Source organism: Trematosphaeria pertusa, assembly GCF_010094035.1.
Source record: "Trematosphaeria pertusa strain CBS 122368 unplaced genomic scaffold BU26scaffold_24, whole genome shotgun sequence".
Classification (NCBI taxonomy): Eukaryota; Fungi; Ascomycota; class Dothideomycetes; order Pleosporales; family Trematosphaeriaceae; genus Trematosphaeria; species Trematosphaeria pertusa.
In genome coordinates, this window is record NW_022987235.1 from 548,523 (window position 1) to 576,183 (window position 27,661).

The window sequence follows — 27,661 nt, forward strand, 5'->3', positions numbered from 1 at the left end:
AAGCGGACTGCGCTTGCCTGCTCATTGCTCATGCCCGCCGAAAGCGTCTTCGCCCTCCCCCGCCCGCCGTAAACGCCGACATTTCGCTCAATGTTCTCCAGAAGGGTCCATTACCACGCTCCTGAAGGAGTAAAGGCGCCTTGTGCACTTGGGGGCTCTTGTTACATAGGCTTTCTGGACGATCGCACGGTGCTCAAATACCCGCACGTCCAGGGAAGAGATTGGGAGTATATTGTTGCTGAATGGAAAATATACAGTATTCTTGGGAGCTATCCTAGAATTCTTACGTGCTTTGGTCTCGATGACCGCGGTCTCAAACTCGAATTCGCACCGAATGGAACTGTTAGAGGCGCCCTGGAGTCGGTGATGGCGCTTTCAGCGAGGCAGAGAATTATCTGGTGTCGACAAACGGCCGAAGCCATCAAGTACGCTCACTCGAAGTTTATCATTCACTGTAATATCTCGACCGACAACCTTCTACTAGATGGTAATCTCGACGTTAAGCTCTCGGATTTTCAAGGACGTCTTAACGATCCATCTACTGGATCAACGATCCTTGACGGCTCCGCACTAGAGCCCGTTAAGTCATGCCTGCCCCGTCCTATTGGTCAGGATACCGAAAGGTTCGAAGCCAGCAATAATCTTCTTCTACTATACTAATAATTCCCAACAGATCGGATATCTTTGCCCTTGGTTCCACCTTCTACGAGATCATAACTGGACACGAGCCTTTTCCCGAGCTGGATAGCTTTGATGACGAGGAAGAGATTCGTGGACGTTACGAGCGTGCTGAGTTCCCCGCTACGAATACCGTTATAGCCGGTGAGATCATCTACAAATGCTGGTTTCAAGTTTATCAAAGTGCTGCCGAGTGCTTGAGAGACCTTGTAGCGTTAGAGGAGCAAACTTAATAGCCGTATCTATGTCTCGTTAGCGAATGTGTCGCTAAGACCTGTCAATGCCCTTACCAAACGAACTTAAGCGCCGTTGCTAGTTGCAGAGCAGAATGGACAGTTGCTCATACGGTCAGTACGGAGCCCCTGTGCCTTTTTCGTCCAAGGTTGAGGGCAAGGAGGATTGTGCTGCACATTGTCGACCTCGTCCTCGCCTGTGTGTTTTGGCGTATTCGTGCACTTTTGATATCGTGTCTTTGTAATCAGGACTTCGCACATGTTGTCGATAAGCGTATTTCGATAGAAGATGGTGCGGAGTTCTGTGTGTAATGGGAAAAGTATGTATGTGGCACAATTGCGTTAGGAGGCCGAAGTGAACGAGCAAAGTTTAACTGGAGCACCTATATGAGGTGAAAGTTGTAGAAGGAACAATGGCTATTTGGGAGATTTAAGCACTTAATATATACATTGTAAGTAGGGCTAGCGTTGCCAAGGGTGGGTCGATGGACATTTTTACTGATTAACTTTTGAACATGGACCGAACCGGTTTATAGGCAACGCCGCATAGAAGTTAGTAGCTGAATTATGTAGGAGTTTGTATACACGGTATATGCAAGCTAGAAACGACGATCTAACGGCAAGAGAAGAGCGGAGATCTTCTCTGGCAACTGACACTGTCATCCTTTCCTAATCAACTATCCCCCTCAGCGAACGTGCTGCGAACATCGAGTCTCAACGCTTCTGTTTCTTCCCCGCTCTTTTTAGCTGTTCCTTGGGCCTCTTGGAGGTTATTTTCCGTATCTGATTCGTTATGCTTGCGCGATCCAACGCTGACAGCTTATCTGTAAGCTTGCTGAATACCCGATAATCGAGTCCGTCGAGATTCTTCAGGTCTAGTCTGACTAAAGGAAACCACTTTACAAAGTACTCCTTATCGCAGCCATCTAAACTGTCGTACCTATTGTACCTTGTCAGCTGCGTGAGAAGCTCTAGGGGCCAACGTACGATTTCGGATCGAGACGCTTTGCGAGGATTTGCAGCCCGTTCCTCTTTCCTGCCCACGGTAGAGGAAGTTGGAAGTCGCAGGCCAACGTAGTGTCCGCAGGAAATGAAAGCAGTATCGCCGGGCACAATCGACTTGATAGGAAGTGTAGGTTGTTGCCAAGCTGTACATACTGAGTTAGACGTTTTCGCGCTTCAGATATGTTGGCGAGCCGATTCAATACCCTCGTCTTGGGTGATGTTCCGTGTCCGACGGGCCCCTGGGAGGGCTGCTGCCCTTGAGATCGCAACCGCTTCCGCAGCGTCTGCTCCTGACGCATTGTTCGTTTTTCTTGCTCCACCTCCTCCTTGAATGTCACGGCGATCTGTAGGTAAAGCGTCCGCTCCTTGATAGCCGGAAGTTGGTAATTGCGTTTGTTATTTTCCAGCTTTTGGAGAAGCTGGTCTATAGTCGGCTTCGCATCCCCGCAAGGCTCATCAGCGTTCATAATACCGACTGGATCTACTGGGTCTAAACTAGACTGGATAGGGTCCAAGGCATCATACGAGCATTGCATTATCATCTGGAGGATCCGCGCCTTCTTCGCGAGTGGTAATGGCCAGTGCGTGTCTGCGAGTGCTGATTTGAGTGTCTTGATTGTCTCTGCGTCAGCGAGAAGTTCCAGATCCCGATGCAATGCTTCCTCGTCGCTTAACGGAACAGGTAGGCTTGCGTCGTCTGAGTCAAATTCTTGAAGAGACGATTCTGGGTCAAGATAATGCAGGGTGTTGCTGATAGCGTTGCCAACAAGTTCTCTGTGGTAATCTGAGCTCATCACAGCGCGAAGAAGTATACGTAGATAACGACTGCGAAGGCTGGTGGGCTCCTCCTCAGACGGGTGCTGTCCTAAGTGCCATTCAAGCGCTAGGCAGCACACGAGAGCGCAAGAACCATTGTCGAGATTAGAGGGCGGCTACCTTGGATTAGCTCGGGAAAGGGGGGTTACAGAGCTACTGACCTTTCGATCTACAAGTGCAATCTTGTGCCCTTCCCCAACACCTTTTTCCAAAGCTAATACCCATCTTTTTGCAAGTTCGACATCCTCTATCCCAAAGGTAACGAAGCTCATCGAAGGACGATCGAAGATGCCAACAACCCAGTGATTTAGAGGAGCCGAAGGTGAGGACGGTGCTGTAAAGTTGACATGGAAAGGGAAGACCAGTCCGCGAGAGCCCTTTTGGAGATCCTTCTGCACTTGCTCCTCTTGCGGCGCCCATAGTGAGAGGTTGAGGGATTCGACAACATAGAAGCCCTGGCTTTTCCCAATAATTTCCAAAAGCAAGCGTAAGAAACAATCATTTACCCAGTTACCTGGGAGGAATTGCTCCACCATTGTCGCTACTTCGTTAACAGTTTGGCACCCTATCAGTTCAGGTCGGAGCTTCTCTTTGGCGTGGTTGACGAGGGTCTTAATGTCCTCCAATGCGTCTGGCTTTTCGAAGGGTAAGAAAGTGAGTGGTTTATGTATGTCGTCTGTCAATCCGTCGTCTACCTGTACAATCTCTTGCTTCTTTCGCTCGATTTTAGGTCGGAGGCCTAGTGCAGACATGGACGAAGTAATTTCCTTGGTGAGCTGAAATTCGCGCCCTGTTAAGGCGTATTCACCACAGCGCGTCACGCCCTTCTGACACCAGTGGTAGTTCTCCGGTATCTCTGGCCACTGACCCAACTCAAAATTGATAGCCACTGCAAAATTTGGCCCACAATTCATGACTTGGTGATACGCATCTTGGAAGGTGACTATCATCTCTCCCGGATATTGTCGTACCACGGAGAATGGAATGCGCCTTTGACGAAGCCAACTTGGAGCGAGTAAGATGTCCAAATGCCGAGCGAACTGAGAGCAAGGCTTGGTAGAGGAAAATTCCTCCCTGAGAGCATTCTCTAATTTATCTTTACTGCCTGGGAGGATAAACAACCAATCTTTTGGGGCGCCTTTAACCAGGAGGTTAACAGACCCTGTTTTGCCGTCCTCGATATGCAGGTTGGCAGGCGTGCCGTAACAAGTACTGATGTACCAATAGGCAGTGTTGATACCCGGAAGCTCCCTCGCACCACGATTTTGTAACCTTTCGCCAGGATGTACGAGGTCGGTATACGGGAGAGAGTGGAACGGAACACCGACGTAATACCCTAGGGGTTTGGTGGGAGGGTTGTCAACTATATGCTGGAAGCCCTGCTCGGGATCGGCGCATTCATAAGTCTCGCAGGTGGAGAAGTTTGGGAGGGAGAATTGCGTGAATTGCGTGAATTGCGTGCTTGCCGCTATGCGCGAGTGTGCGACGCCTGGGCGATCTCCCTTTTCAAAGCAGAACCCGTGGATTTGACCATCCCGTGGCTTAGCCCTTTGCTGTAGCCGTGCCCAGTCAGTCTGGGGTAATGATTGCACTTTACATAGAAGATGGCCTTCTTTGGTTACGCGTGCTTTGCCTAACGTGTCAATTGCGTGGCCAATGACAGACGTCATGTTCTTTCCTAGATCACTAGCCTCGCACTCGAACTGCAAGGATGGTTCTTGTGTAGGCGGATCTTGTGTAGGCGGTTCTTGGGTGGGCGGTTCTCGCGCGGGCGGATCTTGTGTGGGCGGTTCCTGTATTGTCGGATTCGGTACAGTCGGGTCTGGCGCGCTCGTCTGGTCTGGCGCGCTCGTCGAGTCTGATGCGCTCGTTGGATCTAGCACGGTCATCGGTTCTGGCGCGCTCGTCGGATCTAACGCGCTCGTCGGGTCTGGCGCGGTCGTCGGGTCTGGCGCGGTCGTCGGTTCTGACGCATTCGTCGGTTCTGGCGCGCTCGTCGGATCTAACGCGCTCGTCGGGTCTGGCGCGCTCGTTGCTTCTGGCGCGGTCGTCGGGTCTGGCGCGGTCGTCGGGCTAGAACAGGCGCCGTTATCATTTCCGCTTGGCCGCAGGCTCTCTACTACATTATCCACGATACCCTTCAGGACCGAAAAACGGGTGAAGAGCTCGTCGCGCATCTGCTTTTCGTCGTACGTTCTTTTCCTTCGAACATTGTTCTTCCTGCTGACAGGAGGCACATTCGGGATGGCGTTGGGAGAATACGAGAGCAAATATGAGAGCGCTTCAGAAATTTCGGTGACTAAATTTTCGGCTCGGTTCTTCAATTCGTTGAGGTCGGCGACGACAAGGGACATATTGAAGAATGGCAGATTGTGAATTTCTGAGGGATGACCAGAGCACTAATATGTGGATGGGACGCCAAGCACATGGCCGTCCGCGAAGGCCAATCAGCGTTGTTTTGCTGTCGCAGATTTGGGTGCCACCGCTTTCCGTGACAGCACGGAGCTGCTGATTGGTCGGCGGCTCATGAGTCAGCAAAGCCGCGCTCACAACGACAGTTTGCACGGCCAACTACACGTCTCGCAGCTAAGAATACGCAATAAGGCGCTATCGTCTCACCGCCGTCAAGATTTTGGAGCCACTGTGATGAGAAATGTTTTCTCCCCATTGAGTGCGCTTAGGTCTGGCCCATTCTATGCCAAGGCATCCAACGAGCCCGTAGAATAGTATGAAGCTGACAACTAGCAAAGCCATGTACGCACCAAACCTGGGCACGAAATACACAAGTGCAACGGCAATGTCCAAAAGCGTTGGAACAAGGCCGAAGAGAATCTCGTCGACTATAGTAGCGAGCGATTGGGCTTGTTCGATCGATTTGTTGATATTGGCTGAATTTTCGCGGGTATGAAAGTCCGTGGATAGTCTCATGACGTGTGAGAAGGCTACCGACGAGATCCGAAAATAAGCGGAGGATTGCATATAAGCGCTCGCGCAGGAATCAACCCAATCCAATACGCCATCAAGTAAATAGTAGCCAGCTAGCGTAGCAATGTCTTTCCACGGCATAATACCTGACTGAGGGACAATTCTGTCCGTAATAATGCCTAGTTGTCGGGGTATTGCCAGGTTTATGAAACGTCCTCCTAATAGGATGGTAAATCTAACGGTGACGCAAAATGTGAACTTGCGATCATCCCGAGGACGAAGGCAGGGAAGGATGAACTTCTTGAAGGCGGGCCAAGTGTTGATTTGATCTTGTCCGGGACTAGAATTCGTAATAAGTGGCAATGTCTCCGGGTCCACAATGCCTTGCTCGCGGGAAAGACGGGAGATGTGCCAAACGTACGATGCTGACGCAGCAAATATGCCAACTCTTATGCTGTGCCAACGCCTGAACAAAACGAAGAGAACCACTTGAAATAGGCCATCTGAGGCGAAGGCACCAACGTATGCGAACAAACACGGCTCCTTCGAGAGCAGCGTGAGGGCCATGGCCGTCCACACGATTGCCGTACTGATAGCGTGGAACATGGTCGGTTGAGGGACTGATGGGGCGGGACGAATGGCGTAGTACACTGCTTCTGCGAGATGGCTTGAGGCAATCATAATGGTAATAGCAACCAGCCGTTTTCGTCGTCTCCCATGTAGATTGACTTGTGCTTGAGATACGCAGACTCTGTATACCAACACTGCGACATAGCAGAGGACGACGATTAAGGCATGCGTGTACTCAAAGACGGACGACTCTATCAGTTGGGGTCGCCCGAAGGAATCCATTTTGTGAGAAATAGAGATTATACCCTAATGACAATTGAGGGTGGGAAAATTGGAGTAGGGCCACAGCGACAACTCATCCCTTGAAGTAGCTGGAAGTGCGACTCTTCCCGCAAGCCGCCGGGTGGGGTAATATCGGCTACTGCAAGCCGGAGATCGGTATCTGCTGCATTGTCTCACAATATTCATGGTATGCTGCAAGTCTGAATGCACAATCTGCGGTACCTCTTGCTAGCAGCATGTGAATAACATCCTTGACAAACATGCATGGCAGTTAGCACGGCAAGTCCACACCTTCTACCAGATGGGTCACCGGTAAGCACTGCAAACGCCTTGGTCAGCCAGTACGAGCGGAGGTGGATCTAGCCACAGTCTATCGGCGGCTTGCACCGTGCAATCCTTAATTTACTGATAGGTGTAACTGGCGCATGCATGCGGCGAAAGGGAAGCGAATCCACCAGGTAGAGGACGCATGAACCATAATCGTGCATAGATGGCGACAAGAATAGGGGGCTGAGAAGACATCACGGAGGTGACTGCCCAGAGGGCGGGGGAGGTGGTGGACCGGAAGATGCAATCCTGGGGGTGCTTGCATGATATGCCGGGAATTTTGTGCAGCTGATGCTCATGTTGATCTTCTTCTGCGTAGCAAGCAGGGCTCGCTGCAGGCAAATGACATGTCATGGAACGATTGACTGATGAGTGCTTGTTGTACCTTTATATTTGATGCAAATTGCGGATCGTGCTCGATCCTGCATCACATAGCTCTACGCGCCTACTTCTGAACGACATCCTCCTGAGAGCTGGTTGAACTTGATTCTTGTGCCTTTGCTTCTTTGGAGCCTTTATCCCTTCTCCTCATCCTGAGTTCCTTATGTACATTGCTCTGTGTTGAACGCGACAATTTCGCTGAGGCTACTTGACTTCGGGTTTCATTATTCTCGGCTATTTCTATAGTTCTTTCCCTGTCGGCACTGATGTCTTGGTCGCTCGGACGTTTTCGAAGGTTTTCGCTGGGGGGATGCAGGCCCTGTGCCGCTACCGGAGCTTCGCCGGGAGGGGATTTATGAGACGAGTCGCTAAGACGCAATCAGTATGGCCCTTATTGATTTATGGGACGGTGATACCCTTGTGTTGATCCTTTGTCTTTGATGTATATCCTTTAATACCACTGTCTACAACCAGATGATACGGTAGGAGGTGAGAAGAAGACGAGAAGGCTGCGCGGGCTGAGAATATATATTGTTTATTGATGCGCGGCAACGATGTGACGAAGTGCCACCCAATCATAGGCGAATTAAGGAGATCACGAATAGAGTTCATTGGATCTGATACAAGCAGCATAATCTGCCCATAGCATTGGGTTATCTGCTTACGATAGATAAGAGACAGCCAGTGGATACAAAGGGAATGTTGCAGCGAAGCCGATCGGAGGCCGGACGGACGGCTAACGGCACAGGTATACCAGAAACCCCCGGCGTCCCGGAAAGTGTTGCAGGTGCTTGGTCGATAAGCGGAAAGAATTGGGTTGATTCGCAAGTTGATACGCCATTATATGCAGCGACCCCACGGCCTTCTATATATACGGGCGGCTAAAAGATAATAATACAAGGTAGAGGTTACACTGTCACTACTAATGGTGCATGAGGCGCTGTATTTTAGGAAACGCGCAAGTATTACTCGCTCCTCCTGCCCACCGATTCATCCGACGGCTGTGACTCCTCTTCTTTCTTTATGGACAGCCAATTGTCGGGTACGGGTACCGTTAGAACGCCGCTGGGGCGGACCTTGGCTGAAATCGGACGCGGTGATTCAAGCTTCTGTAAAGGCATATCTTCTAGTTTGGTAGTGTCGCCTGCATGTGTGCTCCTAGAAGTAGCCGACGGATGTAGTTAAAAAATTGGAGCATTTGCACGCGCGCTCATCTCCTGTTCTCTAAGCTGCCAATGCATGGACTTGGCTAAACGCCATGGAATTCCCATTTCGGTCGCCACTTTCTGCCACATCTGGTCCTTGAAACTAATATGTATTATTAGTATATGGAACAGCTCAAATAAATATGGTAATTGCCGACGAAGCTGTAACATGCCACAATCAAATAGGATTTTACGTACCGAGCGTAAAGTCTCGCGAGCTTGTTCTTCTTTTCTTCATCCCAGACGGCGCGCTTCTCCAGGTAATTTTGATAACGTAGACGGCACGAAATGGAGCTTCTGCCTGGCAGGCGTTTGGCGATGCCATCCCATTTCATGCCCTAGCCACGCAATTCGATGGTTAGATTGTCCTCCTCTAGTGTCCACTTGGAGTGCTTTTTGGCTGGCGACTCCTCTGGTAGTGGTATTTGAGATGCGGCGCGTTTGAGCATTCGGGACGGCGGCGATCCGTTTGTGCCCGGCGGGCCTGGCTGAATTGTAGCGCTCAATGAAGTTCCAGAGTAGAGAGGCCGAAACTGTGGGTGCCGATAAGGCTCTGCAATGGCTGGAAGGACAGGCCCGCCCTGCATGGACGCAGCGGAAGCCGGTTGGTACGCCGAACAGGCATGGTTGGGTGGGGGTGTGTACGTTGAAGTTGTGTAGGTTTCCGTCGTGCCCGTGGATACAGAAGTTACCGAGGCGGAGCTCGAATTGCTTGTCGTGGAATTGCTTGTCGTGGAGTCGAACTGCTTCTTGGCTGGTGGCTCCTCCAGAAGTGGTGCCTGAGAGGCGGAACGTTCAATCTGAGACAATGATAATCTATGAGAGTTGATACCCACTGGTCGTTTAGGGTCATGGGTAGTCGGGGTTGTCAACTGTGGGACGGGACCTGAAGTGTCGACAGGTCTCGGAGACTGGACTTCGGAGCCATTTATAAGCAGGTCAATATTCATGACTGGCTGCGTGATCGGCCGGATGTCAAGGTAAAGCGCAAGGACAACAATCAACCACGCATTGGGCGGGGTCACGAACACTCAGGGCGTAAGAACGTGCAGAAGGCAAACAGTTGCAACTGAGGGCCCCGGACTGAAGGACGCGCAGTATATATTACGAGAAGCAACCAGCCTCTGACACCGCCAAGTTAGCCAATTGAACGGTCCAATTCGCTCCACATCGCCACGAACAGGAGTTGGACATACTGTTACGCGAGTTTATGCGAAGCCTGCTATGTCACCTTGCTCGGCGGGAGCGGATGCAGAACATATCACGACTGAGTCGCAGCGCTTTAACTCCGTATCTAGTCGGCTTTGTGCGCCATAATAAAAAGAAAATAGATCTGCTAACTGATACTGGCTGCATGGATTAGTGGTGGCGGATGGTGGTTGACCAATCTTTGTTAATATCATAGCATAGCTCCCACATGGGCTACGCGCGGGTCGGCGTGGCTCATTACAACAGCTCCTAGTGTGTGATACATGATCTGCTAAGAAGTGCGGAGCGAAAGGTAAGGGAAAGAGAGTTAACTTTTGTCGGCTAACTACGAACGGCTCTAACAAATGCTGCAAAGAAGATGCATCCACTCTCGCCATCCCGTGAAACCTGCAGCGTCAACAGCAGCAAAAACGCGACGTTTCTCGACAATTCTTTTGCCAACAAGCCGCACCCGTTTCGCTCTACTGGCTTTGGATAAGTCGAGTTCTACCCAATTCCCTACGATAGAGTAGCCCGAACGAAGGGAGTCTACTACCCCTGCTTGTGCATGTTCCAGAGACACGTAAGATACCCATTGGTATATCGAGTCGCCGTCCAGGTGCGCGGATCCGTCCCTGTCTCCAAAACTTTTCATGCATCTGGCTTTTAGAATCAGGACGTAGCTGCATTCCATCGTGTCCAGCAGTTCGTTGACGTCACCAGCCAGAACTGGCCCCATGTTCACCTGTGGGCCATCTGGTGCAGTGGGGCGACCACACGTGAGAGCATTGCCACATAGGTCGCTCCATCGCTCAGGAGGTGCGCACGTTCTGAGTTTCTTATACAGATCCAATGCTTTGAGATGTACGTGTTTACGGAAAGGATAAAATCTGTAGGTTCGTTCTTCACAGCCGAAGAAAGGGAGCGTATATAAGCCATCCGCTTTCCAAATTTCCGAGTGTTGAAGGAGGGGTGCGGAGGTAGGCGGGCTTGTGGACGTTTGGGGGGGCCCCGAAGACAGCGGAGGGGGTGGTGGGGGTGAATCTCGAGATGACTTCGAGACCACCTCAGATTCCTAGGCACTAGTAAATACTCCACTCAAAATTCCATTCTCGACCGCTTACCTCCGAAGAGCTATTCAGAGACGGATAAGGTGGTGGGCCCTCAGCGGCGACTCGATCCGGAGCTCCCGCCAATGCGCCGGACAATCCCGTCTCAGAATTATACGTAGAGTCGACCGTGGTGTCTGTTATGGAATCAGGTTGTCCGACGAGCCTGTGCTGGGCCATGGTTCCAATGATGGGTTCCAAGACCGGATGGATAGTCGAATGGAACGGGGTCGAAGGGGGTCGGAGGAAGCGTTGGAAGTGTTGGAGATCAATCGCCAAGCTTCGTAATCGGGCACTAGCGCCACTGGCGCCACAGAGATTTTCTCAACTTCTCGAGCTCTATATACACTTAATACAATACAATACACTCACCACCCACATGATGTATTCCTCAATTGCCTACTTCAACAGGTTATGAGCCCGGGCTCTCCGACGCCTATCTCGCCGCCGCCCAACGACTGAGCACCTCTGAAAGACGTCAGATTGCTCACCTCGTCGCCGCCGAATAGGCCCTCGCTGCCCACGATACAGAGCGACTCCGAAATCCGTCGGATCGCTCCCCCCCACCAATACGGACGCCTCTGCTCGCCCACAAAGCTCAGCATGGCCTTCCATTCAAGCTCGACCCCTCCCAGCTGCCCAAGCTCGAATCCGCCGGCCATAACTATGCTGAATGGCGCTCTGCTTGGACGATCGCGTTTAAATACGCTGAGCTCTGGGACGTCATCAACGGCACTGAAAAACGTGCCACACGCTCCGATACCAAAGCTTTCGACGCGCAGGATACAAAGGCTATGGTCATGCTCCTCAGCTCCATCGATAAGGACCTCACTATGATGGTGACTTCTTGCGAATCCGCTGCGGGCGCATGGGCGTACCTGGCTGAGCAATTCGATCGCGATACCGGAAACCTCACTATATACCAGTTTCGGTCCCTCACCTCCCTGAGATATCGCGACGGCGAGGACCTCAAGCTACACACTAATACTTTCCATCAGCTCTGGGTAAAGCTCCAGAAGAAATGCTCATCGTCAAATTAGGCTGTCGCCAAATCCATGAAGCCTATATTCGAATCCGACGACGTCAAGGGCTCTTTCTTCCTCTCGACGCTCCCCGATACTCTGGACCACGTTATCGATAACTTCTCCACACGGGATATCACCAGGTTTTCCGCCATGGAGCCCAAAATACTCGATATCGCCGATAAATACACCCTCGATACCGACACCTATACAGCTTACTCAGCTCAAGCACCTTTCCGCCGCCCGCGTGGCTCCCCAGCTCCCCGCGGCGGCTCCCAAAGCTCCACCCAACGCACGCCAAACCCAATTTGGTGTACTTGGTGTAAGAAACACAACTTCGACTATACAGGACACGTCTTCCGCGATTGCCACCTACTTCACGCCCATAAACAGGGTCTACAGGGCGGCCAGGAGGAGGACAAGGATACGAACAAGGGCAAGGAGAAACTCACAGACGACGTTCAACACGCAGTCATGAACTTCGCTATTACAGGCGACTCATCCGACTCCGATGGTGCCGTAGAGGTAACCGCCTTCTGAGAAAAGCTCACCTCCAAATCCTAGCTCTGTATAGAGCCCTGTATATAAGTCAAAAGCTTCACGATTGGGAGGACTGTTGGAGATCAATCGCCAAGCTTCCTAATTGGGCACTAGCGCCACTGGCGCCACAGATTTTCTCAACTTCTCGAGCTCGATATACACTTAATACAATACACTCACCACCCACATGATGTATTCCTCAATTGCCTACTTCAACAGGAAGCACGTTAGTGGCCATGATTCACGAACTACTAATTAGGAACATCAGAAATCAGCCTCGTTCAGTTTTTACAACACATTCGCGGGGGTAGGACAATCGACTTTACCGGAAATGGATCTTTTGGCTAACGTCGGCGACTGGAGCAAACCATCCAAGAGGGAATAAGGCTGCACAGCGCAGATGGAAGGCAAACAAGGCAACGAGAGAGGCGTAGAAGAAGGCAGCAGCGTAGCAAGGCTAAAAGCTCTGTTTATATGCTTATCCATTCTCCCACAGCCGAAGGGATCATACCGTTTTGGATCACAGTTCCCAATTTTGTCCGCTGCGTTGGGCGGATCACTTCATTGCCCAAGCTTTCGGAGGGTGATAAAGATTTTCGGCCGGATCCAGCCAAAAGCAATCAGAGCGTGAGCTCTAGACGTCTGCTACCCTTTGGAGACCTTATCCCAACCTTCTGGAGAGCAAAAGCCACTCCACCATGAGAATCAGGTTGGCGGACGCTTCTATTGCTTGACAATGCTATCTATTCCCAAACAGAGTGCCAAAGTCTCAAACCAACTGTCCGCCCCTCCTTCGCTAGTCACACCCATATCCCTGCTGGATGAAGACAATTCACGGCGTTTAATGGCGCGTTGAACGACGAGTTTAACGACGGTCAAAAACACCCACTCAACGTTGGTCTTGCCTGTGGCCTCCCCAAATTTGCAGCCCAAGCGTTCGGCTTCTTTACTTCCATCCTCTGTGGAGACCTCACGTTCGTCGCTCCTATCCAACTTGTTTCCAACCACGAAAACGGCAGCCTCTGCGTCCGCCTTGTGTATCTTGTCATGTAGCTCTGCTATCTTCTCGAACGTCGACTTCTTACAGAGGTCATAGACTAAAAGGAATCCATGAGCCTCCTTTATCGTTTGATCCTCCCACGTATCCCCACTCCCTGTGTCGGTGATCTCCAGAGTATATTTCTGGTTCTCAAGTGTGATTGACTTTCTACATCGCTCCTCCTTCGTAGTAGGATTGGACACGGGGAATTCGCCGTCGACGAACTGGAAACTCTGTTAGACTATGGCGAATACGCCGAACACCTGCAGAAAGCACCTTCTTGATTAATGCCGTTTTTCCCACTTTGCGTGCACCAATCACCATTAATTTGAGAGGAGGCTGATTTGGCTGCGAAGTACTGCCATGCACGGCTTGAACGGCGTTCATTTCCAACAGATCCATGTGCTAGAGAGCAGAGGCACGACGCAAGGAGAATGCAGGTGACAAAGACGTGCAGGAAGGCAACCAGTGAAGGCGGCAAGGCAAGGAGTGAAGGACGAAGGCCTCAGCCTTGTGAGAGGTGTTGAAGTAACGAAGTGGAGTGTAACATTGTTAATTGTATGAGAGCTGAAAGCTGTGGCTATATACACTAGGCTAGCGTGATCACCTGATCAACACGTGACCCTCAACAGTAAACATACGGTCCAGTCCTCCGGCCAGGTGCCGTATGGCGGCTTCCGCCAACAAGAGGAAGTGCATAATATATCCCGGGCGAGCACGCCCGCTCAGAATTGCTTCTTGCTTTTCGAGATCAGTACTTGGCGGGCGGCTTGCAATCCATATTTGCTGAAGCCAGGGCTCTTTGCTTTTAGCATTCCCGGCTGGCTGGCGCGCATTGTCGCGGGGAAGTGCGTTAGTGCTCTTGAGGTAGGGCCTAAGGCAGGGAGGAGGCGTTGTGGCGCGGGCGTGACTAGGACGAATTGGGATTTCCGAGGGGACGTCCCCTCGGAGATCCCAATCCGTCACGCCCCTCTTCAACCAGAGGAGAGCGCTGGATCTCCTGGCCGCCATCGCGAAAAACGGCCATAGTAAGCTCACACGAGGCTGATGGACTGGAAGTCGTAAACCCTCACACGGTTGACGGTCTATTACGTGCATTGCACCACTTCAAGCCCTCTGATTTCGTTGGATCACCTGTAGGTCAGATCTACTCACGAAAGCTACGAGCTAATTTCAAGAAGATTGCTGAAAAAACCTTCCAAGAATTCTTTCAACGTGGGACGAAGGAACAAAGCCTGCAGTTTATCCCCGCGAAATACAGACCTCGCGACAGAAAAACGAATAGACCAGACGAGATCCCGCCTGGCGCTAAAGTGGTGGAACTAGGCCGGTCTGCGACCCAATTTTTTGAAGGGAAGAAGCTAAAGGGAGAAGGACTCGATCGTCTGGTGAAGGCCACAGTGCCCTTTAGTTGGGGTAAAATTACACCTAAAGACAAGTTGAAGACGATATGGGGCGCCCAAGACCCTATATTCGATTCCGAAAGTTCATGCCCACGAACAAAGTTGTTCAAGGGCTTGGACAAATCCAAGATCGATGGAGAGCTGGCACGCATCAGGATCCGCGCGCTGCTTCTTTTGTGTTCTCATGAAGTCGAGCAGCTTAGGAAATGGGTCCAGACCCATGTGAAGCTCCAGAAAGGACAAGGTGCCCAGAGTAAAACACTGGATATCATTGCAGGCGAATGTAAAGTTGGAAAAGACACCATTAAAGAATGGTACAAAAGAAGGAAGGTGTATTTCGAGCTTGCGGAGAGGCGGGGCCTAGGCTCTTTATTAGAAACGGGAGCTGCGTGTAGGGAGTATGTCATACGATACCACGATAGCAGCAAGGCTGACATGCTGTAGCCTCGAGAAGCTCTCTACCGAAGACATCCAATTGCTCTGTGACTATTGGAACAAGAATGAAGAAGCCCCCTCTCAAAACCTCGACCACCTCGCGGATACCAACCACCTCGCGGTAGTCACAGTCGTTGAGGGCATGAGGGCATATGGCTGTAGACTCGAGGAGCTTCCCACCAGTAGTAGCAGGCTTGTCAACTTGCTTCGAAAATATGTGTCGCTCGAGGCGCTGGCAAAGGGAAATACCCAGCTCCCGGACAAGTCCGAAACACAGTTTTGCGAATGGCAACCTCACAAAAGACGCCGGCTCGAAGCAACGGACGGGCGACTTTTCACGCCCGAGACTGCTAGATCGGTTGGGGCTCCATCGACGGACACCCAGCAAGAGCTGGTCATTGCTTCGGAAACTCTGAGCATGGTTGGCGACAGTGCTGGCAACGAGAATGGGCGTCTACAATTAGGAAATTACATGGTGGTTGAAGAAGCAGATTCTGAATGGCGGCAAATGTGGGGTATAGATTCACAAGGCACTATTGCTGCTCGGTGACCGGAGTAATATCAGAGACGTAAGTAACGAAGGGGACACTTGACATTTCGTAACAGACGCCGGGGTGGATCACAACTAAGCCTGGCTGCAGCTCCGTCTGCTCTCGATTAGTTCCCCCTCTCCATGTTTCCAAGTATACTTTTGTCTCCAAGTATGCTTTTTTGCGCGGATCGGATCGTATCCAGGGTAATAGGATGGCGATGTCTCTTGGCCCAGTCTCGAGTTCTCCGGATTCAAGTAGGAATGGCGAGCCTACAGTTTTTGGCGGGTGCACAATCGCCCCGGTGATCGCCCCTTTTATCGCTGAGTTCTATAGAACGTTAGTAATTAGTGATTTAACAGCTTCTCTACATGCCTAACGGAAAACTTCTGATCTGATCTTTTTTTCTAACTCGGTAGGGAGGGTATACTGATATAGTACTGTTTTCCCCCGAGCTTGTACACGGGACCGCCCTTCTAGAGCCTCGCTTGCGGCGAGATCCTGTAGGCCTTGGCTCAAAGGTATAAGGGTGTGCAGTGGCATGATGCAGGCGAAGAGCGGTACTGCTAGTAGAAAGATGCTTAACACAGCTCGCAAGCACGGCGTATTTATATTGCTATGGAATGAGAGACTAAGGTATGGTCGTGTGTTAAGCGCAGACGTGGCGGAACTCGATGGAGCCAAGAGCCACGCCTGAGCACCTGACCTTTTTCGGCCGCTGCGTGGCCCGTCCGGAAAAACATTCATCCTTCGCTCGCACGTGATAGTTAAGGAAAGTCGAGGAATGCACTTGTGCTTGGGTCCGGCCGATAGTAAAAAGATGATTTCCATCTCCATACTCATCCTTAATTGCTATTGGAATTGTTAGAACCTCCCTGCTAGAGTCGATTTTCCTCTTCCGTGGGTTCAATATCTCTCAGATGATCCGGTTTCACTCAAATTGCTCGAAGTTGTAAACCCAGGAAAGACAGTGCAGGCTGGGATTGTCAAGAATATGTTATGGAAGTACTCGAAGGCGCAAATCTTGATGATATCATCAATGACTACAGTTACGACAAAATCAAGGTTTAGCTCGAATCTATATACAATACATAGGCTTGAGTTTCAGCTGAGCGGGGGGCCTGGAGCCGTCAATTGATATCTTGTCGAATTTCATGTAATTAGCGTCTCAAGCAACATGTCCGCCGCCCATTCATTGCAATACTCTCCCATCCCTAGCACGGGCAAATAACGCCACCAATCATCTTCTTCAACAGAAGACATGGTATTGAGGGATTTCACGTACTCCCAGTATTCTGGGTATGCGCCTCCAGCCTCCCAATCAATAATACCCTTTACCAGAATCTGCCCATCATGAAGCTCTGCTAGGATGTTCCTCGGGTGGAAGTCGCCATGGGTCATTACAATACGATGATGTGAATATAGACACTTCGTTTGTATGAACTCCTTATAAGATTGAGCGATTCTTGGTTTTGTCGTAGATAGAAGGAATTCGTTAAAACTGGCTAGGGCTTGGCTGGACCTCGCACGGCCGATTTCTGCTTTCGGAGCAGGCCTTTGCCGAGAGCCAGGCACAGGCCAGCCGCACGCGCTGCGGCGTCAAGGCTGCGCTCAGCCGTTCCCTCCTGATGCGACCGCTATAATTCGAACCACGCACCTCGTCCTTTCGCGGCGCTGCCCCGGCAGCATACCATCTCCTCCACCTACGCTGGCGGCCACCCACTAGCCATGCCCAACAACGAGCTCCGGCTGCTCGCGCTCGACGGCGGCGGGGTCCGCGGCCTGTCCGCCCTGATGATCCTCCTGGCAGCTCATGGAGGCCGTCAACGCGGACGCGCCGCCGGAGCCGTGCGACTACTTTGACATGATGGGCGGGACGAGCACTGGCGGGTGAGTGCTGCACGCAGAGACGGCAGAAGGGTATGCTAACTTCCCAGGCTCATCGCCGTCATGCTCGGGCGGCGGAGAATGAGCATCGACGAGTGCATCGACGCCTACCTATCGCTCTCGGAGCGGATATTCCAGAAGAAGAGACATCGGGAGACGGTCAAGGGCAGGATCCAGGGACAGTTCGACGCGGAGGAGCTGGCGCGGGATGTGCGGGAGGTTATCGAACAGCAAGGCCTGCAGGAGGAGGCGCTCCTAAAGGAGGTGCCGGAAGCAACCTGCAAACAAATAGGCTACAGCACTCTAACCTTCTGTCATAGAACATTGGAAGAGCGGCTGGCAGCTCTGACACTTCCCAATGATGAATTCTTGGCCTCACCTACCGAGGAGTATAACATTGTCGACCGCACCGTTAGCGAAGACCCCTACGTCTGGCGCGCACGACACCTAATCCTTTAGTATCCAAAGTCTAGGTCTTCTTCGATCGGCTCCCATAGCCAGCCAGGTATCCAACCTCTGTCTAGCCCGTCTTTCAGCCGCTCCATGACATCTCTCACCCTCTGCGGCGGCGGTGCCTCGACGGGGACTGCTGGTGCCGGCTTGGTTACCGGGCAGACTGAAGGTATTCCTTTCATTGAGCATCAGCGCGCTCGCATTCGAGGCCGCTCCCGCTGCCGATACGCTGTGGGTAGGCAGGACTTCGGTGTCGCTATCGCGTCTCGGACGCTTGGGAAACGGTGGTGCGCGTCGACATTGTATAGGAACAGGGCATGGAGGTCGCACGCTTCCGCTTCAGCGATGGGTGGTTCTCAGGCGTCGACGGCGGTGAGAGAGCGTTCTTGCGGGCTGGATCCAACTTTCCAAGCGTAATGTCTTTACAGCGGCAATTAAGGGCGACAATGGCGGCGTCATAGCCATAATAGTCAGGCTGTTTAGTGATTACCTACATGCTAGGTCTGATGCAAGTCTTCTTATCGTCATAGAAACGAAGGAGCAGAGGTAGCTAGGAAGAACGTTCTCACCATCACGAAAATGCAAGCAACCGAGCGATGCATGTGGAGCTGCACGATGTACTTGAAGGCCAGTTAGACTCCAAGTCATTAGCTAAAGCCATCAGAGTGAAATGGGTGTGCGTGGTCACAGTGGAAGCTCGCGGCGAAGTTTGGATGTTCTTATCCATGATGCGGCAACCAGCGGCGCTGCTGAATCACAGAATTTCCTTGAGGGAGGGCTCAGAGTCGGGTTGCGCAATAGAGTCCTGCCAAAAGGGAGGAAACTCTCGCATCACGGCGGCGAGTCTGTGCCAAGAGAGGCCGTGCGCCAGAAGCATTTGCCACGCTCGCACGAGGCCGATATGCAGCCCTCCTGCCCTCGCATACCCACTCCTCCTGCCCTCGATCCAGTTCTCCTGTTTTTGGCAACTGGATACACTAGGGAGCTTATCGTGAGTATCCCCATCCCGAACTGTCCCTAAGTTCCGACGATTCACGGCCTGTCAAGCAGCACAACACGTCCCACCTTATCTAGCCGTCACGCTCTACCACAAACCACAGGAAGCACACAAATCCGTCCAAGTTCCATCTTTCGTCCATCCTCATTCGCTGGCACAGAGATTCCCCTCGCGTAGTCGACTTCCCTTCTCCGCTAGGGCCTCCTTGACGCCCTCGCAGACTCTCGGGTCCATCGGGTGCCTTCCGGAACCTCGCGTCCCTTTGAGCAGACTCTCAATATGCCGGTCGATGCGCTCCCGAAAAATTATCACGAAGATGAGGGTTTTCAATGATACGGCGATCCAGAACCTCACCTTCGATCTCAAGATATAACTTATCGTTCTGGGGATTACAAGTGGCATATTAAAGTTAACTTTCGAGGGACCATCCTTCGTACTCGCCCCACGCGCCAAGGGTAGTCACCCTTGGCCCTCCCGGGCTCAACGAAAAAACCGAGCTCAGTGCAAAATTATCCCACAACCACTAAACCGACCCCGATAAGTCGCCCGCGCACACCTATTTTACGCCAAAATGAGCCGATACGGCTCCTATGGAGAGGTCGAAGCTCGAATTCAGCTTGCGCTCGCCGCTGTCGATAGTGGTGAGGTGGCAAAGTTGTCGGAAGCCGCCCGCGAATACCATGTGCTATACTCACGACTCTATAGCCGCGCCGTAGGCAGGCAATCAAGAAGCCAAAGGGATCTAACAAATAAACGACTCTCCGACGAACAGGAAATCGCCCTCTTTTATATACAGCGCTGCGGGCAGTGTGGCTTTGCGCCGATGCCATGGATGATTCATCGCGCGGCCGAAGTCATCCTGAACGCGGCAACCCACCCACCTTTCCACGCACAGTTTCTAGGGCGCGACTGGGTCTTACGCTTTCTAAAACACAATCCAGAGTTGAAGAAGCAGAAGCAGAAGCCTCGCGATAAAGATAGGGTAAACGCGCAAACTGTGGAGGTTATAGAGGGCTGGTTCTAGAAGCTCCGCTAGGAAATGTACGACTACGCCATACAGCTACAAGACATCTGGAATTTCGACGAAACTGGCTTCCGCCTTGGTATAGGCGGCAATCAGATAGTCGTCTGCTTTGGTTTACAGGGTCGAGAAGGTATTACAGTCGCGACACAGACAAATCGTGATTATTTGACGTCGGTTGAAGCTATCAGCGCGGGCGGGCAAGTCATCCTACCTCTGCTCATCCTAAAGGCGCGAATACACCTCTGCCAGTAGTACAATCACACAGAGCTCCCAGATAACTACCTACTTGGCGTTAGCGACTCTGGCTATAGTAACGACGAGCTATCGCTACACTAGATTTGCTATTTCGACAAGTACTCGAAGCTCTTACAGGTAGGGGCGCGCAGACTCCTAATATTCGACGGCTTTAGTAGCCACCTCACCCAGCAATTCCTGGAATACTGCGACGCCAACAATATTATCCTATTCGCTCTGCCTCCTCACCTATCGCATAAGTTACAGCCTCTTGATAGGACTGTTTTCCAGCCCTTGAAGCACTCCCACAAACGCTCGGTCGAAATTGCTATTCAGGCTAGCTGCGACGACTTTAACAAGGTGGAATTTCTCGCGCACGTACAGGAAATCCGCCAGAGCGCTTTCAAGAGGAGTACTATACTCAGCGGCTTTGAAAAGACGGGTATATAGCCATACAACCCACTAATAGTACGGCAGCGACTTCCCGGCTTTTAAGACGCGGCGCGCCCCACCACTCCACCCACTACGCGCGCGCGCGACGCGTTTTCGAGCCCTTACACGCCGTATACACCCTCCACTACGCTCCACGTCGCGAAGAAATTATACAACGCTATGGAGGACCACTAGAGGATACCCATGAGAAAGATGCGCAAGTATTTCAAGGGTACTGTAGCTCAAAGCTTTGAGCTTGACGTCACCAAGGGCGAACTTCAGGAAGCTACAAAAGCCGCCAACGCTCGTAAAAAGCGACAACAAGTTGACAGGAGACATGTACAAACAGGTGGAGTATTATACGCCAGCGACGCGCGCGCGGCAGTACTTGCAAAGGACTCCCCATTCGCGAAAGGTACCTCCGATGGGGCTGGCGATACCCAGAGCCAGCCCTCCGAGCCAGCGCCGTTCACGATTATTCAGTGGCAAATGCCTGAAAATGGCCAAGAACGATGATTTGTATATAATAATCAAATCTCAATCATTACTGGAGCAACTTCCTATAAAAAACCCGTCTTTTTGAAGCTCTCCGAGTCGACGGCGGGGTTGAATTTGCACTGAGCCCGGTTTTTGCGTTGAGCCCGGGAGGGCCAAGGGTGACTACCCTTGGCGCGTGGGGCGAGTAATTAGCCTTTCAAGGCCTGAATTGCCCACCTTGTCGCATCTAACAATATCTGACACTCCAAAAGTGGCATCCCGAGCTACCCATTGCTCGAAAGCGTCCTCCGCCCCCCTTCAGGGCGATGCATGCAAAGGAGACTCCAGCTGCCAGCATCGCCGTTTCGCCCATCGCCTCTGAAATCGTCAGCTCCACGACCGCCGAGCAACTACAGGACACCTGGTCATGCGACATGGATAAGTGGCTCTAGCCTGAGTAAAAGACGGTATAAAGAGAATGATTCTCTAGACAAAATGCGTCTAGTAGCGTTATTGGACCGATCTCGAGCTCACAGTTGCATAACGACACAACCTGTCCACCCTACCCTCGCCCTCATAACGTTACCCCTTCCCATGCTTTCTGTTAGGGCAATAAAATGAGTTCCTCTGTTGTGCTACGGGAACTATCGTAATCTCCGTGTTGCTGCTTGTGGTGATCTCAATAAAGTGATCCTCGACCGTAATAGGAGTAGGACATACCGGTCAGGTCAACTACTCTACATACATCGTCCAAGCGCTTCCACTTCCCAACATTGAGGACATTGTAGAGAATAGTTTGTGTTCCAATGGCGGACCGCGCCACCCCAGGCCTCCTCGAAACGTTGAGTTACTAGTTTCTTATTCCAATAACTTTTCTTTGTCGGACGATATTGCATGCAGTCGCAACACAGCCTCCAGCTTCTCTTTGGCTTCCCGCGCATGTCCACAGGCCTGAGACGCTTGAGCAACTTCTCTTGGCAGCAGCCTCGATGCTTGCACTTGAATGGAACATGTAGAGATGCAAGTGCAGAGACTTGTAAGAGGTGTCGACACGAGAGGGCGAGGCAGAGCTTATCCAGAGACCCGGCCTGGTCGAATATCAGGAGGAGGATTTCGGTAGGAAGGAGGAGAAACGGGGCGGAGGAGAAGGGGAGAGCTGGCGTGACGATGAGCTAACATTGTTAGCAGATGACTTGGAGGACTAGTTTTGCTACGTACTGTTGGAGGAATGATAAAAGGCTTCCAGTTCGGCATATTATCCGTTGGTCGAAGCCTTCTGGTGTTATTCTTCTGAGTGTGTCGTCTGGTGTTATTCTTCTGAGCGTGTTGTCTGCTGTGTGCTGTTGTGGAAATTAATTTCTTGGCATAAACACCGGCATCGGTGGATCTCTTGAGCCGACAAGAAGCGCCGACGTTATTCCGAGCCAGCCTCCTCACCTGCACGTTGTTGCGCGTCATCCTTCTTCTCACCCAGGCGAAATGAAACAACTCACTCACTCACCCTTCTTCTCACATCGCATCCCATCATCGGTCACCAATGCGTTCGTGGGCGTACCTACGACATTGTGCAAAGGAGACCTTCTCCGAACAACCTAAGTGCCACCTACATCTCTACCAACGATTTGCTTCAAAAATCTTGGCGTAGGCAACAACATTCTTTCACCAATACGCCGCTGAAGAACCGGCTTCGAACCAACACTAGGGTGAGATCATTCCCTCCATCCCACTCCACGCTCGAGTCTTTTGAACTCTGAATATTCCTCATGTATCATTGCTGCTAATTCTACGCCAGCTTTTTGCGTCTTTCTAATCGCGTCGCCCTCCTCGTGGCATGACACCGTGGTCAGCGACAAGCTGCACACTGTGACGCAACACTCTCGAACAACCAACAATCGAGTCCTCAGACGTCCCTTCGCTTCCATTCTCGCTCCGCATGCCCGAGACCTCGACTCCAGCAGCATGTAGTGCTGGACAGAGGCTGGATACCCGGCTGCCTACGGGAACTTATCGATTAGGACTTTGGATCCCAAAGGATTAACCGTCACGCCCAGAGCAAATACCATGGCCCGTAGCCCGTTGGACCTGGGCATAGACAGCGAGGAGTGTGACACACTGGCTTACGTGCTGCGAGTAAGGAGATCTGGATGAAGGCGCGGGTGTGTCAGTCAAGGGGTCGCGGTGAGAACGCGTGGGTGGATAGACGTAATGCAGCCGCTGATGAAGCTCGCGATGAGTCTTGAAGGGGAGGAGAAGTTCCGGCTTCAGAGCGTGTAGGTAACCCTCCGCCTGGCATCCTATCCTGATCCGAGCGGACAGTCACAAGCGATCGCCCACCTAGTTCCTTTCCTCCGTGCCCGACGCCTCTGGCAAATCACGCCTCCTCGACTGCATAGCCGACCTCGCACTGTCTTTCTCCCACATGCCATCCCCCGGCTTCGAAGACCTATACAAACTGCCTGATAAACCACGTGGCCGACGCCTTCAAAGACGACTGCCGTCTTCTCCTGTGTAGAGGTCAAGTCCGCCAGCGACGACCACAGAGAAGCTGAATACCAGCTCAACATATAGATGGCAGCCAGCTTGCAGAAGAAGATGCAGCACGTGCGGCGTGTGTGACTGGTAGATAAGAGCAGCTTAGTCGAACCCTGCTTCGCCACAGAGGTTGGTTTCTTAGGTTTCTGCGAAACGAGGAGTGTGAGTGGCATCTTTCGGGCGCTGAAGCTTTGGCGAAACGTAATTGGATATGGGAGGGAAGGGATGAGGGGAATAAGGCGTGCCGTAGATCAGGTGCCAGACTCGTCAGACCCAAGTGACATGCAGTCAAAGTCGTCTGGATCGGTGATGCCGCGATAGCCTTCCGGATTCTTCTTGCGTAATGTGTAATAGCGCAATTTTACTGCTCCATCCGATCGATCTGGGAAGTATTCGAATATATCCCCCCATCCTATGCTCGTTCTGTCTTTGTATGCAAGCAATCGCTCTTCGTCCGACTTTAACCACGGTTTGCGCGTTCTTTGGCGGAAGCGCGTATCGCCTCTGAGAGATCCTGGATTACTGCCGGCAGCATGAGGTTGGTGTTTGCCCGTGAGCTCCCCTCTATTCTCGTCTTCCCGTTGTCCTCGTCCTCTGGATGGATAGTGCCATGATGGGTAGCACCACCGTGGGAAGTGCTCATACGGTCCGCGCAAGTACATGGGCCCGACGTACCATCGTCATATTGGTATCCCAATATCATCCATGAATCCGGCGATAGCTGGGTTATGCGGATGACTTTACTTTCCCCACCGAGGAGCTTGTGATCTAGGGCCATTGTATTGAGAGAGAGTTCTGACTCGCTGCAATGGACAATTGCCGTCACAATCGACAAGCCTTTTGGCACAGGGCACCGTGTGAGATCGGTGATGTACGCATCGCGCTCGAGCCCGGTGGTCTGCGGGATTCGTGCGCAGATACAAGCCGATACGATCGTGCGTCAAACGGTAACCAATCCTTCCCACGACTATAGGGAAGACGACAAAGGCAAGGCTGTCTGTGTACTGTTCGAGGGCTCGATGCTGGACGTCGGGCGTACATATCCACAGACATGGATAAGATTGATAGAATAGCAATGGAGCTCGTCTAGGTGCAGCCAGTAAGGTTCTGAGGGCAGGCATATATTGAGAGTAGCATGCGGGCCTACAATATGACGAAGCTATTTACTCTTCCCGACCACAAGTCGGATCGAGATTCAAAGGCTAATGAAAACGCCAAGGGGTGCATCCTTGAAGCGCCGAAGCACTCCCGAAACTGGTTCTGTTGTTAGACACCTCGGGTTAATATCGGGAGACCCGACGAGCGCGGTGCCCCGATCGCCCGGACCTGCAAAAACACTCGACTCCCTCGCCCGTCGCGACAAAGTCGCACTGCAACGCGGCCAGCCTTGCTCCGGAGCTCCGTCTCCACTCGATGAATCCGCACCCGCCCGGCATCCGGGTCCCGTGTGATGGGGCGACCCCGTCTTCGAGAAGGCGATGTCTGGGTGTCCGCCCTTGCTCTCTTAAGTTCGCATATCGAATGAAGGAGACTCTTCGGGGCGCGCGGAAACATCTGAAAGAGTTGAACGTTTGTTCCAGGAGCGAGCCGCCGTGCATGAACCCCTTGCCCACAAAAACCGCCAAATCAAGACTTCATTCCTCGAGGCTCTTTGGGCAAACCGCGAAGAGGTTTGCGTCTGTTCCTGCAAGCAAATCCGGATACAACTCTGGTGCCATAGGAAATCCACGACTATAGCCTGTCAAGAACCCGTCTCCGACCAAGGCTTCCCCCACCCTTCTTCAGCATTCAGTGCTTCATCAAGCCCATCAACCTCTCGTTGTTGTAGTGTGGCGAGTTCAGCATCCGAAAGATTGGTATTTAGCCTTGACTTCTCAAAGTCAATAAATCGAGGGCCGTCCGCTGTTAAAATAATGTTGAACTTGTTGAGGTCCCCGTGAACGCAGCCATAAGAGTGTAATTTCTGGAGGGCGTCTCTGCACTGGTCATAGTCACCTGGCTCTGCGAAGCGCCCTTGCAGTTCTTCACAGACAAACCCGATTATCTGCTCTTTGCTCCTTTCAAACACGTAATTCAATACGGGAGGGATCAACGTGCATCCGCGACTTGAGAGTACTGTCAGGGCCTTAATTTCTTGCGCCAGGTATGGGAGCTCGAACTCGAATGGGCAGAATTTAAATATGCGCCGTTGCGATTGAAACTGTATGAGGGAGACACGGTTCTTGTATCTATGCCTGACGTCGAGATCCAGAACATTTAGAAGAGGAAGATCTCTTATAGGAGTGTCCAGGGGTAAGGAATGTGGCGTCCATTCGTCTTCGGCCGACTGTACTTTGCCCTTATTTTTAAAGACAGTCAAGGTAGTCCAGGAGTGATTCCAGGCGTCTACTACAAGGCTAAGGTTACGGACAATGGAAGGTCCGTATGTGCGGCTATCCTCGTCTAGGATGTCCAAATCTTGAAGGTGAACATAAACGACCGAGCTGGTATCTGTATGATCTCTACGAATTCGGTAGAAACAATCTTTTGTGCCCATGTCGAGTGATAGGACAATGTCTTTTGGGTTCGGACGGTTGCTCATTTTCGACACTTCAATGCACCTAGAGCTTGTTTCTTGCCAATAGCTCGGAAGATTTATAGATCGCAGTATTATTCTGTGTCGAACAGGTGCTTTTCGTTCGCTTCCTCGTGGTATTCGAACGAGGTGGATAGGGCGAGGCTGGCTAGTGAGCGAGCTAGCCGCGGATGACGGTGGAGTTGGACGTTGGGGGAGGAGCTTGCGTGCACTAGAAGGTGCTAGGGTTGCAGCTAGATGGGACGCCGGGTATATGGAGCGAGAGTGGAGGGATGCCCAAGGACTCGATTGTTTGAGAATGTTGCTGGGACGGCGTGTCCAGGTTACTTAGAGGGACGACGGAAAAGATGGCTGTAGAATGAGCGACAATAACCCACGAAACTCAGTAGTCGGTAGTGCAGAACAGTTTCGAGTATGGAGCGGGGAGGCTCTGAGGATGAGAAAGACAGAAGGATGAAGACTTGGCGGAATCGGCGTCATGCCGGGAATACTGGGCGCAGCCGGGCGCGCCCCACTTTTACACCGTAATCTTCATTAGATAATGTGGCTGTGTAGCTTATGGCTGCGCGTCGGCGGCTGGGCGCCGGTTCGAAGACCACGCGCTGCCGTCGCCCTTACTAACAGAGGCTAATTAGCATTGTTCGACCCTCTGAGTGCTGTCTCTGTTATCTGTAAAGGAGCGCTGACAGGTTCTCACGCACCAGGACACAGCACGGCAAGCACGGCAAGCACGGCGAGCACAGCGACCACGCCTCCCACAAGTAACCCTCCTACATCACGCGCTATTCAGCATCTCCCTGCGAGCGGCGTACTGCTGGAATGATTCGCAGCGTGCGATAGACTACATTGTGGGCCTCCGTCGTCCAGGTCTGAGCTGTGCATGCTAACATTTCGCTCGCAGTCAATCAGCTCCGCGCAGCGAAGATCAACCAACCCAGTCTCGCCCTCGCGCAGCAGATCGTCTCTGCCATGAGAGACCGGATCAAGAGGAGCAAGACCCTCGAATTCGTCACCTCCCGGTACCCCCATGCTCGCCTCGACGCCGGTCGCCGCATCGAAGTCCGTGAGGCGGAGGCCACTTAGGGCGCCCTCGTCCGCCCAAGTAACCGCAACGGAGAGGTCACGACCTCGACCTTCAACAGGCGGTTTTTCGCGGCAGCGATACTGCAACACTCTCGCGGCGCGGTGGTGGCGCCTCGCCCGTGCACGCGCTGTGCAGACCACCACGGCCCGTTCTCGCAATGTCGGCACATGCGCGTAGAGTCGACGGAGGGGGAGTGGTCTTGGTGGTTCGACGGATCGTGCATCTCCTGCTGGCGTGACGGTCTCCAGGGCAGTTGCGACATCAGGTCGAGTAAGTGC

At 52.2% G+C, this 27,661-nt stretch overlaps 17 protein-coding genes across 17 annotated transcripts; 7 read left to right on the forward strand and 10 right to left on the reverse strand.

The window, feature by feature from the left end:
• Nucleotides 1-90: 90 nt before the first annotated feature.
• Nucleotides 91-911, forward strand: BU26DRAFT_440911 (kinase-like protein; the record flags this gene model as incomplete). The annotated part of the gene is made up of 2 exons (XM_033824429.1): nucleotides 91-623; nucleotides 674-911. The coding sequence occupies 2 exons, from the start codon at nucleotides 91-93 to the stop codon at nucleotides 909-911; spliced, it is 771 nt and encodes a 256-aa protein (XP_033676464.1).
• Nucleotides 912-3,586: 2,675 nt separating this feature from the next.
• BU26DRAFT_381896 (transcription factor jumonji) lies at nucleotides 3,587-3,985 on the reverse strand (the record flags this gene model as incomplete). The annotated part of the gene is made up of 1 exon (XM_033822584.1): nucleotides 3,587-3,985. A coding segment is annotated over one exon (399 nt), but the record flags the coding sequence as incomplete, so codon positions are not given.
• A 1,489-nt stretch (nucleotides 3,986-5,474) lies between these two features.
• BU26DRAFT_412027 (uncharacterized protein) lies at nucleotides 5,475-5,972 on the reverse strand (the record flags this gene model as incomplete). Its single annotated transcript, XM_033822949.1, has 1 exon — nucleotides 5,475-5,972. A coding segment is annotated over one exon (498 nt), but the record flags the coding sequence as incomplete, so codon positions are not given.
• A 2,426-nt stretch (nucleotides 5,973-8,398) lies between these two features.
• BU26DRAFT_535379 (uncharacterized protein) lies at nucleotides 8,399-8,757 on the reverse strand (the record flags this gene model as incomplete). The annotated part of the gene is made up of 2 exons (XM_033831281.1): nucleotides 8,399-8,525; nucleotides 8,621-8,757. 2 exons carry the CDS (start codon nucleotides 8,755-8,757, stop codon nucleotides 8,399-8,401), a joined length of 264 nt encoding a protein of 87 aa, XP_033676467.1.
• On the reverse strand, nucleotides 8,511-9,546 carry BU26DRAFT_178523 (uncharacterized protein). The gene is made up of 2 exons (XM_033820363.1): nucleotides 8,621-9,546; nucleotides 8,511-8,525 (listed from the first exon to the last, which is right to left on the reverse strand). The coding sequence occupies exon 1, from the start codon at nucleotides 9,370-9,372 to the stop codon at nucleotides 8,761-8,763; it is 612 nt and encodes a 203-aa protein (XP_033676468.1). The 5' UTR covers nucleotides 9,373-9,546; the 3' UTR covers nucleotides 8,511-8,525; nucleotides 8,621-8,760.
• Nucleotides 9,547-9,813: 267 nt separating this feature from the next.
• On the reverse strand, nucleotides 9,814-10,928 carry BU26DRAFT_525288 (uncharacterized protein). Its single transcript, XM_033830472.1, has 2 exons — nucleotides 10,735-10,928; nucleotides 9,814-10,685 (listed from the first exon to the last, which is right to left on the reverse strand). Exons 1-2 carry the CDS (start codon nucleotides 10,897-10,899, stop codon nucleotides 9,969-9,971), a joined length of 882 nt encoding a protein of 293 aa, XP_033676469.1. The 5' UTR covers nucleotides 10,900-10,928; the 3' UTR covers nucleotides 9,814-9,968.
• A 483-nt stretch (nucleotides 10,929-11,411) lies between these two features.
• On the forward strand, nucleotides 11,412-11,759 carry BU26DRAFT_440810 (uncharacterized protein; the record flags this gene model as incomplete). The annotated part of the gene is made up of 1 exon (XM_033824419.1): nucleotides 11,412-11,759. A coding segment is annotated over one exon (348 nt), but the record flags the coding sequence as incomplete, so codon positions are not given.
• On the forward strand, nucleotides 11,578-12,481 carry BU26DRAFT_178542 (uncharacterized protein). The gene has a single exon (XM_033820364.1). The coding sequence runs from the start codon at nucleotides 11,775-11,777 to the stop codon at nucleotides 12,279-12,281; it is 507 nt and encodes a 168-aa protein (XP_033676471.1). The 5' UTR covers nucleotides 11,578-11,774; the 3' UTR covers nucleotides 12,282-12,481.
• Nucleotides 12,482-12,780: 299 nt separating this feature from the next.
• BU26DRAFT_525290 (P-loop containing nucleoside triphosphate hydrolase protein) lies at nucleotides 12,781-13,864 on the reverse strand. The gene is made up of 2 exons (XM_033830473.1): nucleotides 13,597-13,864; nucleotides 12,781-13,544 (listed from the first exon to the last, which is right to left on the reverse strand). The coding sequence occupies exons 1-2, from the start codon at nucleotides 13,720-13,722 to the stop codon at nucleotides 13,005-13,007; spliced, it is 666 nt and encodes a 221-aa protein (XP_033676472.1). The 5' UTR covers nucleotides 13,723-13,864; the 3' UTR covers nucleotides 12,781-13,004.
• Nucleotides 13,865-14,749: 885 nt separating this feature from the next.
• BU26DRAFT_178559 (uncharacterized protein) lies at nucleotides 14,750-15,857 on the forward strand. Its single transcript, XM_033820365.1, has 2 exons — nucleotides 14,750-15,114; nucleotides 15,168-15,857. Exons 1-2 carry the CDS (start codon nucleotides 15,035-15,037, stop codon nucleotides 15,706-15,708), a joined length of 621 nt encoding a protein of 206 aa, XP_033676473.1. The 5' UTR covers nucleotides 14,750-15,034; the 3' UTR covers nucleotides 15,709-15,857.
• Nucleotides 15,858-16,840: 983 nt separating this feature from the next.
• BU26DRAFT_440910 (uncharacterized protein) lies at nucleotides 16,841-17,188 on the reverse strand (the record flags this gene model as incomplete). Its single annotated transcript, XM_033824428.1, has 1 exon — nucleotides 16,841-17,188. A coding segment is annotated over one exon (348 nt), but the record flags the coding sequence as incomplete, so codon positions are not given.
• A 107-nt stretch (nucleotides 17,189-17,295) lies between these two features.
• BU26DRAFT_178569 (uncharacterized protein) lies at nucleotides 17,296-18,329 on the forward strand. Its single transcript, XM_033820367.1, has 2 exons — nucleotides 17,296-17,578; nucleotides 17,626-18,329. Exons 1-2 carry the CDS (start codon nucleotides 17,502-17,504, stop codon nucleotides 18,032-18,034), a joined length of 486 nt encoding a protein of 161 aa, XP_033676475.1. The 5' UTR covers nucleotides 17,296-17,501; the 3' UTR covers nucleotides 18,035-18,329.
• Nucleotides 17,898-18,535, forward strand: BU26DRAFT_178565 (uncharacterized protein). Its single transcript, XM_033820366.1, has one exon. It carries the CDS (start codon nucleotides 18,119-18,121, stop codon nucleotides 18,443-18,445), a length of 327 nt encoding a protein of 108 aa, XP_033676476.1. The 5' UTR covers nucleotides 17,898-18,118; the 3' UTR covers nucleotides 18,446-18,535.
• BU26DRAFT_586066 (uncharacterized protein) lies at nucleotides 18,330-19,398 on the forward strand (the record flags this gene model as incomplete). Its single annotated transcript, XM_033834648.1, has 2 exons — nucleotides 18,330-19,019; nucleotides 19,129-19,398. Exons 1-2 carry the CDS (start codon nucleotides 18,699-18,701, stop codon nucleotides 19,396-19,398), a joined length of 591 nt encoding a protein of 196 aa, XP_033676477.1. The 5' UTR covers nucleotides 18,330-18,698.
• A 2,058-nt stretch (nucleotides 19,399-21,456) lies between these two features.
• Nucleotides 21,457-22,744, reverse strand: BU26DRAFT_525294 (uncharacterized protein). The gene is made up of 4 exons (XM_033830474.1): nucleotides 22,694-22,744; nucleotides 22,411-22,532; nucleotides 21,913-22,364; nucleotides 21,457-21,859 (listed from the first exon to the last, which is right to left on the reverse strand). The coding sequence occupies exons 2-3, from the start codon at nucleotides 22,444-22,446 to the stop codon at nucleotides 21,930-21,932; spliced, it is 471 nt and encodes a 156-aa protein (XP_033676478.1). The 5' UTR covers nucleotides 22,447-22,532; nucleotides 22,694-22,744; the 3' UTR covers nucleotides 21,457-21,859; nucleotides 21,913-21,929.
• A 1,440-nt stretch (nucleotides 22,745-24,184) lies between these two features.
• On the reverse strand, nucleotides 24,185-24,502 carry BU26DRAFT_571941 (uncharacterized protein; the record flags this gene model as incomplete). The annotated part of the gene is made up of 1 exon (XM_033834192.1): nucleotides 24,185-24,502. The coding sequence occupies one exon, from the start codon at nucleotides 24,500-24,502 to the stop codon at nucleotides 24,185-24,187; it is 318 nt and encodes a 105-aa protein (XP_033676479.1).
• A 624-nt stretch (nucleotides 24,503-25,126) lies between these two features.
• BU26DRAFT_544493 (uncharacterized protein) lies at nucleotides 25,127-26,305 on the reverse strand (the record flags this gene model as incomplete). The annotated part of the gene is made up of 1 exon (XM_033831742.1): nucleotides 25,127-26,305. The coding sequence occupies one exon, from the start codon at nucleotides 26,303-26,305 to the stop codon at nucleotides 25,466-25,468; it is 840 nt and encodes a 279-aa protein (XP_033676480.1). The 3' UTR covers nucleotides 25,127-25,465.
• Between the last annotated feature and the right edge of the window lie 1,356 nt (nucleotides 26,306-27,661).